Source organism: Grampus griseus, assembly GCF_964374135.1.
Source record: "Grampus griseus genome assembly, chromosome: 9".
Lineage (NCBI taxonomy): Eukaryota > Metazoa > Chordata > Mammalia > Artiodactyla > Delphinidae > Grampus > Grampus griseus.
Genome location: NC_139003.1, coordinates 72,209,186 through 72,221,325, shown reverse-complemented (window position 1 = coordinate 72,221,325; position 12,140 = coordinate 72,209,186). Strand labels below are relative to the sequence as shown.

General features: G+C 38.2%; 1 protein-coding gene across 1 annotated transcript in view; it reads left to right on the top strand.

The window, feature by feature from the left end:
• Positions 1-952: 952 nt before the first annotated feature.
• The window catches only part of MACC1 (MET transcriptional regulator MACC1), a gene marked incomplete at both ends in the record, with an annotated part of 47,704 nt that continues 36,516 nt past the window's right edge, over positions 953-12,140 (top strand). Inside the window, 3 exon segments of the mRNA XM_082661795.1 lie at positions 953-985; positions 989-1,033; positions 1,037-1,064. Coding sequence (XP_082517921.1) covers positions 953-985; positions 989-1,033; positions 1,037-1,064 — 106 coding nt within the window.

Sequence of the window (12,140 nt, the reverse complement as noted above, 5' to 3'; positions counted from 1 at the left end):
CTTATTTCAGAGCATGGTTCTGAAGTAATTGTTTACTCATGTTTATGCGATGATCTTCCTGGTGTGGGAGGGTGTGATGGGGGAGGATGGTGCTAGAGCACTGGCGAAGAGGATGCCAGGGTGTCCGTTGTGCTGAGCAAGGGAGGCCAGGCGTTTCACCAGTAACTGCACTGGTATGTCCTGGGTTGAGCTGCTGCCTCCAGCCCTCTGCCACATGCTCCCAGGTCCCTGTGTAATTCCCTTTTGCCCCAATAGCTTTGGCTGGGATGGTGCCTTTTTTTTTTTTTTATGTGCCTGAACAGGAGAAAGTGAAATCTGCCAACTCTTTATCTGTGGACCACATTCCCACCTTTGTAGCTAATGTTTTTCCTGTCTACTCCCAGCTTCCTTGCACAAGTATTGTATAAGCCACATAATCTGTCTGTGTCTCAATTTCTTATCTGCAAAAGGAGCTAATAACACTGGCTACTTTTCTGCTAAGATAGTCCTGAGGATTAATGAACTGACTTTCAAATGCACAAGTGTCTAAGATGATAGGCCGTCCACAAATTCAAATTACTATTCTTACCATCCTCCCTTTTTACTGCCACCAGAATATTAGATCACACAGGATCTAGTATTTATAAAGGGCTTTGCAGTTTTTACAATATCTTATAATCTTTAATAATTTAGAAAAGCCTCTCTCTGCACAGTCTCAGCCTCATACGTCTATGGACAAAGGATTTCTGTAGATCTTTTTCATGAACTCTTCATTGTTTTGCCAATTCAGATTATTATTTTTTGAATCCTATTTTGTCTCTCGAAGGATTTGTTCTATGTCAAGGCTGCTTGGGGTGTATGGGATTTATTCCTCTGATTGAATAATTTGGATAATACAAATGTAATTTGACTTATAAATTGGCAACCCTTATAAAAATATTGCCTCATTAGAAAGGAACTGGAGAGACTAAAAATGAGGCTGAGACCTGAATGGAGAACTCCAGAATGAAGGCTTAGACCAGGGACAGACTTCAGGAGCTTATCAAGTCATGATTGAATAATCAAAGGGCGGAGCCTGGACAAATGTTCACTTGTCTGGTTAAGCCTTAAATGTTTACCTTGGCCAGTTGATTCCCTTTCATCCCCTCTGGCCCAATAGGAGCCCAACATCCATTAAACTGATTCCTTGGCTACCCAGCTTTGTTCATTGTTTATACCCTGAGCTAGCAGGATACAGTTGGCTCTTTATCCCTCTTGATCTCCCATGCTGCCTTTGGATCCAGTGCTTAATTCTGGTTCAGAAAAGTCCCTGGGACTTTACCCAGGCACTAGTTTAATTAGTGGCAGGTTTTTCCCATCACTCATAGAAGGAGATCAGGCATTGCTTTGATCTATATCTTTTTGGCAATGGCTTGCTTCTCTTTCCACCACTTTCCTCCATGCCCAGGTGTCCTGTGCTCTCCAGGACATCCAGATGCATGTAGTCTTCTTGAGGTTTCTTTGCTAATAACCAAACTTCAGAACTTCCTATTATTTCCTTCTCTACCTGGATGAGTCAGTGCAGTAACTGGAAGGCAGTCTGCCCTCATGACTTTGGTGTTTCAGGGTTTCACCACTAGAGAGTGGTATTTTCTGCCTATGATCCTTGAAATTGTTTATGTTGAAATGGTTTTTATTAAATAAATATTTCTATAAGTGAACTTACCCATATATTCTAGTGGACAAAGTAAGCCTGTATACTGTAAGGAATAAAAATGAAAACAAACAATAAATGATAGCTTTGGAAGCATTTCTCCTAAAAGCCATAATGTTAAGTCTACTATTAGATGATCAAAATTTGATTCAAACTTTTCTGTTCCATCTGAAGTTGAGTGTGAAGAATAATGACTTTGAACTTTGTAGCTCAAATATGGCTTTTTAAAACTTTACATGATTTATTTAAAGTTTGTCTGAAATCTTTGTGCATCATGCAATGACATTCTATTTTCTTAGTTTTTGTCTGGAGGCATTTGTAAAATAAACCATGCTCCCAAGTTTATTCAGTTCTCAGTTTATTGATAGTGGTTACACAAGGACATGTACAGATTTTACTAACAGACAAAAGAATTTGATATGTATTATGTGAAAAATCAGAATCGGGTCAACATTTTAAAATGTCCAAGAAAGAAAAATAAGTTGTCACTAAGATTCCACAGAATCTTTATCTTAGCTATGCTTATTTAATACAGAAAAAATGCAGAGCCATATGATTTTTACTCAGAGGGTCAAAAAATTTAGATCTGTTAGTTTCGCATAGGGAATAGGCAACACACAGAACCAGTTGAAAGCAAACCTGAAAAGAAGAGAGGCCTATCCCTGCTGGGTGGGCCTAGAAGGAGGAAAAAAGAAAGAAAATAATGTTTGCTGCCTTGTTGAGTTTAAGAAAATCTTAGACTCTCTTTAATTTTTAACAAAATTCAAAACTACTCAATCCTTTTCAAATAACACAATTTTAATGTTAAGCCCATATTGGGATTGACTGTTCTGTTGTAACAAAAATAAACATCTGGCAATCAGGGAACCTAACCTGAGAACTGATGTTGACCTCATCACCACCTTGGTAAGTGTTTTTAGATAAATCACAATTTCAAAGCCTCAGTTTCCATATTTATAAAAGGAGACAATTGAATTTGATTGAGAGTTTTCAAATATGTACCATGGGAAACTGTAAGTTCTGTGGAGTGACTCCAGAGCCCCCCACTGCAGTGAAAGTGGTGGCTAGCAAGTGAGCGTGGTGGGCTATTCTCCCCTTACGTTTCAACCAGATGAACTCTGCTTTTATTATTTACTTTCCAAGTATATTTCTTTAAGTTTTGCATACTATTTCATTTGAAGAAATTGGTCCTCAATGCATGAGAGAATTATGTTTGAAACCAGTCAATTAAATTATTGCTAAGGTCCTTCATTTATAAAGATGTGTTTTCTATGACAATTAATATATATTATATACAGCACACATATACATATACCAACACACATTGTTATATATTTATATACTACCTTTCCCCAACCTAATCATAAAAAATACATATATAATAAAATTGAAAACCCTTAACAATAAAAACTAAGCGTCATATAATAATGAAAAGGTATAGTGGGTTGGGTGAAGAGATTAATTATATTAAACAAACAAACAAACAAAAACCAGGGATATGGGAAGCTATTTTAAATGCACTAAAACCCAGTCTAACTTTCCCTAGTAGCCAAGGTAAAACCCAAAGCATGAGGGGATACTAGTCTTTAAGAGAAAAGATTAAAATTTGGAGGAAGAAACGTTTCCTACCCCCCAAATCTGAGAATAGTTTGTCACACATGGCCTTATGTGAAACATACTGGGCAAGTTCCCTGATTACACTTTTACAAAAATATAGAGAAATTTCATATATGGTCACACGTCATCTTTACCAGGAGTAAAAACCAAGGAAGTAGTGCTAAGCCATCATTCTGTAAAGACCATTTTGATAACAGGCTGCAATAATATGCTTTACTTTTAAAGCTGGCTTCTGATTGGAATTGATCTAGGGATAAGCCTAGAAGAATTGTGTGCTGTGAATAGTTCATATGCCCTGTTCTAGGATTGGCATGGCTTTTGATGGAAACTACATGGTAGGCCATTTTAAATTCACATTGTGAGGCCATATCCAGAAGGCAGACTTTCCTTATTGTTTGTGAATACAGCAAAATGATGTTTTGTGTGGAAATAAAGTTCCTGACATGATCTTGCTTTCATAGTTGTCTGCTGGACCTCAGCCACAGGACCACACAAGTTGAGCTGGCGTTCAGCCACCACCTGAGTGACTCAGGTGTGAGCTTCTAAGGGTACAGTAAAAGGAGTGAGGACTACTTAAGAGGCTCTTTATACCTCTGCCACGGGGCCAGATTAAAATGTTTCTCCTTGTGTTTATCTCTAATGAAAACTGAAAAGAAAGAACTTGGAAGGGGGCCATCACTTGGCTGTGCTGTTTTCTAAGTTTGGAGAAGAGAAGAAAAGCTGGGTTCCTTGCCTCTGTCACCACTGAGCTGTGTGTTAGAACCTGGCTTCCTTTTAATTTCTTTCCATCACCTAAAATTGTATCATCTAAAATTCTATGATCTAAAATTATGTTGTAAAAAAGAGATAAAACCCCTCGGAGCAGCATGGCTTCACAAATTCCCTGGTTTTAAAATGGGTCCCATTTCATTTGTGAACAGAGTCAGATGATGGTGACAGGAGATGAGATCTTGATGATCACATCATGAGGATCCCCTCATTTTTCAGACAGAGACGTGAGGCTCTCAGCAAGCAAGGAGTCACTGCAGGTCATAGCACCAACTGGGCACAAACCCAGAACTGGCCTCCAGATCTTGCTCTTTCTGTTCTACCACTCCACAGTATCCAAAAAATTATTACAATAGCCAGTGTTTTCTTTAAATATATCTACTTGAAGGGGTGTGTGTGTGTGTATGTGTTTCTATATATATTTTGTGTGCAGGTGCATCCCTATTTGTGTAAAGATGGCAGATACAGGGATGGAGAACAGTGTTGGCTTTTTTTGTTTGTTTGTTTGTTTGTTTTTGCAGTATGCGGGCCTCTCACTGTCGTGGCCTCTCCGGTTGCAGAGCACAGGCTCCGGACGTGCAGGCTCAGTGGCCATGGCTCACGGGCCCAGCCGCTCCGCGGCATGTGGGATCTTCCCGGACCGGGGCACGAACCCGTGTCCCCTGCATCGTCAAGCGGACTCTCAACCACTGCGCCACCAGGGAAGCCCTCAGTGTTGGCTTTTTGATTTCTGGCTCCTGGTGGTTTTACTTTGCTGTTCATGAGGCGAAAAGGGAGTAGAAAGAAGTCAAACTTCCCCGAGAGTCTGAGTTTACCTTCTTAATGACATGTTTATTTTTCCACATCACACTTTGCAAAGAAGTGAGAACTGGCCTTCCACAACCTGGCCTGCTTTCCCTAGCTTTGGGCATTACAGTAATTCCCTTAGTTTAGCTGCATATTTTACAAGATATCTCATAAAACCTCAGAAGCTGATTTCTGAGAGAGCTTGCATCACTTACCAATGACTGTGATGGGATGCAACTGGCAAAAAAAGAAGTTGAAGATATGGACTTCCCTTTGAAGATATGGTGGTCCGGTGGCTAAGACTCTGCGCTTCTAATGCAGGGGGCCCAGGTTCGATCCCTGGTCAGGGAACTAGTTCCTGCATGCCACAACTAAAAAAGATCCCCCGTGCAGCAACTAAAAAAGATCTGGCATGCTGCAGCTAAGACATGGCGCAGCCAAATAAATATTTTTTTAAAAAAGAAATTGAAGACAAAGTTGCATTTTATGACCATTACCTCAACATAACTGTTTTTTCACCTCTCCAAATTTCTTTCCAGTTTTTATCTGTAATATATACATTTTTAATACTTGCAACCATAATTCATATAAACTTTCAAGATCAGCTTTTTCACTTATACTATAAACAATTTCTTGTGTTGTTAGAGACTCTGCAACTATTTTGTGAAAAGAGGACATTGTGCTCTAAGTTGATAGCTTATAATGTATTCAATTATTCATCTGTTAAAGAACATTTGGGTTATTTTCAGTTTATTTTTCTATTTTATATAATGCTGTGAAAGAGAGTTTTATAAACGTAGCTGTCCATCTTCCTTTTGAATTATTTTCTTGGGGAAAATACAAATTACTTAGAAGGACTATTAGAAGAATTATTGATGTGTCTTCCCCAAAGACAGACTCTATTTTATGGGGCCTGAAATTTATATAACTTGGAGAAAGGGGATCTTTGGGAAAAAGAATACAGAATTACAAACATAAGTTGTTAGGGTCCCTCCCAGTGCCGTGAAGGGACTCATCACAGTGAGGGGCCATAAGCTCAACTTGTAACAACTTAACATTATCAAAGTGGTTCCCTCAAATACTGTAATAATTTCAATTTCATCAGTAATATGTGAAATACTTCATCCCTGAAATTTCAAGAGTACTGTGTTTTGTAATTTAATTACTTTAGTATTTTAATAACCTGGCTACATTTAACATGGATAATTTGCTTTAGTGTACATCGTTTTGCTTATTAGAAAGACCATGTTTCATCATCTCTTGCTGTATAACAAACTACCCCAAAACTTAGTGGCTCAAAACATGCGTTTTGTTATATTTTACAATTTGATAGCAAGACGTTTAGGTAGGATTGGCTCGGCAGTCTTCTACCCTTCATAGTATAGGTTGTGGCTGTAGGCTTGCAGGTGGGCTGGTCTGGAGGGTTCATGATGGCTTCATATTCTCGTCTGATACTTTGCACATATGAGTAGAAGTTGGGGCTCAGCTGGGACTGTTGACCAGAGCACCTATATGTAATCTCTCCAGCATGATGGCCTCAGGGCAGTCAGACTTCTGACATGGCAGCTGGTTTCACCCAGAGCAAGTTTTCAAAGAGAATTGAACAGAGCCTCCACGACTTTTTATGAGCTTGGAAATCTCACAACATTGCTTTTCTCACACTCTATTAGTCAAGCAAATCACTAAGGCCTGTCTGGATTCAAGTGGAATCTCAGTGAGAGGATAGCAAATAATTGAATTGGAGATCATCTTTAATCTACCACAGGGTAATAAATTTTTATTGATTGTGTTCTTATATAAATTACCTGCTTAATAACATCATATATTGGAATGTCAACAGAATTATGAAGGTTTAAGTAGAACATTAATGTGGCTTTATGACAGTCAGGAAAGAGATATTTTGTAATTTGCTAAATCTATTAAATATGCCTTTAATAAAGTTGAAAACTCAGAATTATTTCAATAGCCGGCTTAAGTAAGGTCACTCGTTTACAGTTATATATTACATGTTTTATATATATTATATCCTTGTCTTCCATTTCTTTCTTTCTTATTTATTTTATTCCTTTAGTAAGATGATAAAAATAAATGCCAGATTGTCATTAGCAATTTTAGGTATAGTCATGTTAAATAAATACTACAGAAAAATTGGCGTAGAATATAGGACATGTGAGCCATTTGCCTGTTTGCCCTTAGCCTCCATTTCTGTCCTTTTCTGCTCTTCTATGTATTGTAGGTTTCTGATGCCCCACAGATTGCCTTTCCAGGTTTTTATTGCCAGCAAGATTCCAGTTAGGTCTTGCCAATGAGAGGTCCCGGCAAGAAACTGAGAAATGAAGGAGGGGGAAAGTGACTCACTTCCTGTTTTCAGCTTTTAGGCCTCCATCTGCAGCAACAAAAAGCTATGAACTCCAAGCATCCTCTGGCCGTTTCAGCACCATAGTACAAAATTCTTCCTTGATTGCAACACTTGCCTTTTGCCTCACTCCTTGGCTATACCAGCACCAGGATGTGCAACAGAGACCCTTGGTAACCTTGGCTCCAGCTCAGTGGTACTTCCTCAGCAGTTCCAGCACCACTTACACAGGGCCCAGTTATATTTCCAGCCACCCACCTCTCTCCAGCACCGTATTCGTGGTCCAAGTACTGACACAGGGGTCCCTGCTTGGTGTTTCCAAGATCTCTTGAGGCACCACACAAGTGCATTAGCAAGTGGACACCTGGATTCCACCACCTCATCCTCCCTTTTGTTTCCTTGGCCCTGGGGATAGTAGCTCCTTCCTGCAGGTGTCAATATTTAGATTAGTTCACATTCCGCGTTTTTGCTCTTTCACACTTCTACTCCCCTCTGCTTGAAAGACCTCATATAGTTTCTGTTTTCCTTACTGGACCCTGAGTGATACTGGAGGAGCTGTGTTACTACTAGTCATTTGCAGATATGGATAAAATGTGTACTAAGGGAGAATGTTCAGATTAGTGCAGCTGGTGTGACAGAAAGGTGAGCAAGCCATTCATAAAATATTGGTGCTTTGTTTTCCAAGTTTTTAATACCCTCCGTTGTTTATGGGCTTTGTGTCACAGTACCAGTTGTATTTTGCAAGGAAATACTGTCTTTTCACAAAACAGAAAGCAAACATTATTGGGAGTAATACTCATTTTTGTCAGTGTCAAATTGAATTTTGCAACAGTAGAAGTCACAGGAATAGGTCCACTGATTGTTCTATCATTAACAGTTCACAAGCAGCCTCTCAAAAATGAAAGAGTAGGTTATTATTAGAAAAAAACCTTGCATTGAAAATATTTCCATTTTTCTTAGTTTGACAAAAACTACAGATTTTGGCTTTGTTGCTGTTTTGAAGCTGTGAACTGCTCCAGATTTTTCATGTTTAGAATTATCTGTGCAGGCTGTGGGAATAGAAAAAGGCACTGCCAATTCCTTTTTGAAAAACAGAATCAACAATGAGGAATGTTTATTTGTTATGCCTTGATTCTTATGTTCATTTGTCAGTTCTGAAAAATTTGTATAAAGAAAAAAATTTTTGTATAATGTCAAGATCCAGTAACAATTTATTAGTTAATCTATGGCCTTAAATATTATACAAATATTAAATAATAATTAAAGTAGTAGAATCAAAATGTTTTGAATAAAGAAAGCTAAGCAGAAAACTGTTCACAATTAAACATTTAATTTGGCATGAATGTAATTATCTTCGATGTTCAGAAGACAAAAATGATATGATATACATATATTTGAACAAATCAGGACTGTAAAATAGTCCTGATTTATTTTTTACCACCTTAAGCCTGGTACTGTGGTTATCAAATGTCAAATTGGATAATTATCTTTCTATCTTTAGAGTACCACATATTTATAGTTATTCCATATCACAGATGTTCTTCTTTTAGGATTAAGTTACTTTGGAATACAAAAGACTGGCCTCAGCTAACAATTTATTTATTAAAGCCAGTTAGGGCTTACTTAGAATATCATTTCATGTGACTATTTTTGTGAGCTTGGAGGATGAGTGCTTGAAATTGATAAACAGGCTAGGTCAAGAATAGCTATTCAGATCTTCACAGAATGAGGTCTTAGGATGGGTATAAAGACTAAAAAGAATCCAGATGTTTACTAGCTGTCAAATGTACAAATCTGAAGATAATTTAGGAGACTGAAAATATTTGTGATTGTCTGGTCTACTCATTTACAGTGAGGCACTTTAATCCTCACGTGTAGCATAGATAGTAACAGATTAGAAGGTAGAAGTTTAGAAACTGGAGTCTCCTGGATCTCTCTCTCTCCTCTCTCTCTCTCTCTCTCTCTTTCTCTTTCTCTCTTTCTCTATTTCTATCTCTGTTTGTGTTTGTGTGTGTGTGTGACTATTTGTCTCTGTCTCTTTCCCCCATCTCATGTTAGTAGGCAGCCTCTCTCACCTTGGCCTAGAACTAGTAGATAGTGGAATTTATGCCATTTCTTGGTTAGTCTCCCCACAGCTTTCACACTGCGGTGGGCATTTCTTTCAGGAAAACTATTCATGTAAGCTACCTATATGCCAGATTTGCAAACCACCTAGAAAACCCTCACAGACTTCCTGTGATTTGTTGCAAATAACTTTTGGTCTGTTAATCCAGCTCTTTACTTTCTCAGCTCTCAAGTGGAAATTCATTCATCCATTTCATTTCACTGCATATTTTACTGAATATCTACTATGTACTAGAAACTGATCTAGATTCTAAGGAAACAACAGTGAACAAAATAGGCAAAGAAATAAATCTTCATTCTGTGGTGCTTATATTCTAGTGTAGGGAAAATAGGACATAACAAAATAAATTAGTCGTATATATTGCATATTAGAGGTTATAGGCGGTATGGAGAAAAAGAAGGTAGACACAGGCAACAAGGAATGTGTGTTGAATTACTAATTTTAAATAGGGAGGCCAGGGAAGGCATCATTTATGGGGTGATATTTTAGTAAATATCTAAAGATGCTGAGGAAATTGCCACAGTTATCTGGGGGGAAGAGTGTTTTAGGTAGAGAAAACAACAAGCATAAAGGCCATGAGGAAAGAATGTACCTGGTGTGTTTGAAGAACAACAAGTAAGGCCAATGTGGGTGGACTCACATGAGGAAGGAGAGGGTATAGAAGATGACCTCAGACAGGTTATGGGATCAGGTGTTTTGGACTAGGGCCATATAGGTCATATGACTTTGGCTTTTACTTGGTTGAGAAAGGAAGCCGTTGCAAGGTTTTGAACAGGTGAATGATATGACCTGAGTGAAATGATCTGACTGTTTCAAGGAGGGGAAAGTGATAAGCTACATTGCATTGATGTTGATGAATCAACTAAGACAAGGAATGAAAATTCACCATTGAATTTGGCAATGGGAGGTCATAGGTGACCTTGACAAGAGCATTTCTGGTGGAGTGGGGAATGGGTGAAAATGATGGGAAGGCATGAGAGTTAGGAAAAAATAATTGTGGATAAGGAGACAAGGTATTTTTTTGTGTGTCTGCTTTTGCTGTAAAGGGAAGGGGGAAAATGTGGAATCTAGAGGGTGAAGGAAGGTGAAGACAGGTTTGGTTGGCTTTCTTTTTTTTTTTTTCTTGAGGTGTCCAAAGTATCAGCATGTTTTTATGCTTATGGGAAACATGCAATAGAGGGGAATACACTTGTGATGCAGGAAAGATGGAAGAAAGTTTTTGATGCATTTCTCTGAGTAGGTGAATAGGAATGGGGCCTGCAGAGCGGGGGAGATTTGGCTGGCACCACCAACAGCTCATCCACAGTAACAGGAAAGAAACCCAAGTACAGGGGTCCAAATATAGGAAGTTCAAAAGATGTGTTGGTAGGAACAGGTGGAAGTTCTCTCTGATTGCTTTTTTTTTTTTTAACCCTCAGTAAAATACGAAGCAAGATTATCAGCTAAAAATAAAAACCAAGAAGGATGTTGGAGATTCAGCAAGAAAGGAGAGGGGCGTGTGTGTGCCAGGGGCATTAAGTAAGATTGCCTGGCAACATTAAGAACTAACCACCTGGGATTAGTTTGTATGCTTTTCTTCAGCTACAAGCTGCTTTCTGGATTATGATTATTAGGTGGAGTATGGTATGGTCCCAAGGTATGGTTCCACTAGTTAGTGGAAGAAACTTGTAGAATATTTGGAGAGTTAAGGGGGCAGGCAAGAAGGCGGTTGTAATGACCGTTCTTGTCATTTAAACTGTGAATAGAGGAAGAGAGTTTTGAAGGGGAGACAGGTGAGAGGCAGTGAAAAAGTGATAGAATTGGTAGGTTGCCAGTCCTGTAGGGTGAAAGGATTGTTGGAATCAAGGGATTGCCATGAAATATTAATTCATATTAGAGTTCATATCAATTTTAAGATTTTTTCTTTGTTCCCATTGTGGTTTCCTCTTCATCCTGTTTTATCCTTAAACATGTCCCTCTTCAGAAATTAGCTATGATTTAATCACTATTGTCCTCTCTATGTAAAATAATATTTTCATAATCAAATAATATATACTCATTGAAATTTTTAAAATATAGAAAAGGAAAATGAAAATCAGTCTCAAGAGTCTTACCACTTAAACACATGTACTGGTAGTATTTTTGAGTATGTCAGTCTTTGAGTGTCCTAGTCTTGTTTCTCTTCATGATTTTTCATGATTTTGTACCATGTTTAAGTTTTTTCATTTCAACATAGCCTTATAAGCATACTTCATGCTGTTACATACCTCTATCAAGATTATCTTTAATGACTGCATAATTTTCTAATGGTGGGATGTTTCATAATCCGTTCAGTTTTATCTACGTTACAGGATATTTATATTAATTTACTTTGGCATTAAAATTGTGTGGTGATCTTATAATTCTAAGAGAAAGAAAAGAGGAATACATAAATCCCAACAAAGCATGCTGAGGGAGAGAGTATTTGTCCTTAACTCCTAAAGCAGAACTGGTGTTAGAACTGATCCCTGGGCTATACCAGGAAGTGCCACGCCACTCACAGGGAAGAGAGAGTCCTACATTTCTCCTTTATCACCCCGAAATCCCATGTATCTCATAATGTCCCAATAAATGTTTTTGCCCCAGAAGAGTTGCCTTGTAGGGATAGGCATCTTGATCTGCCTATATTTTATGATGTCCAATAATATGTTAGTCTAAAACAAAATAAATTGAAACAAATATATTCTCATCACCTTTAATTATGACTCAGTGGCTCACAATGTTGGTTGTGCATCAGAATCTCCTGGGACATATGTATTGATACCTGGGTTCCACCTCAGGTTCTTGGGATATGTTCT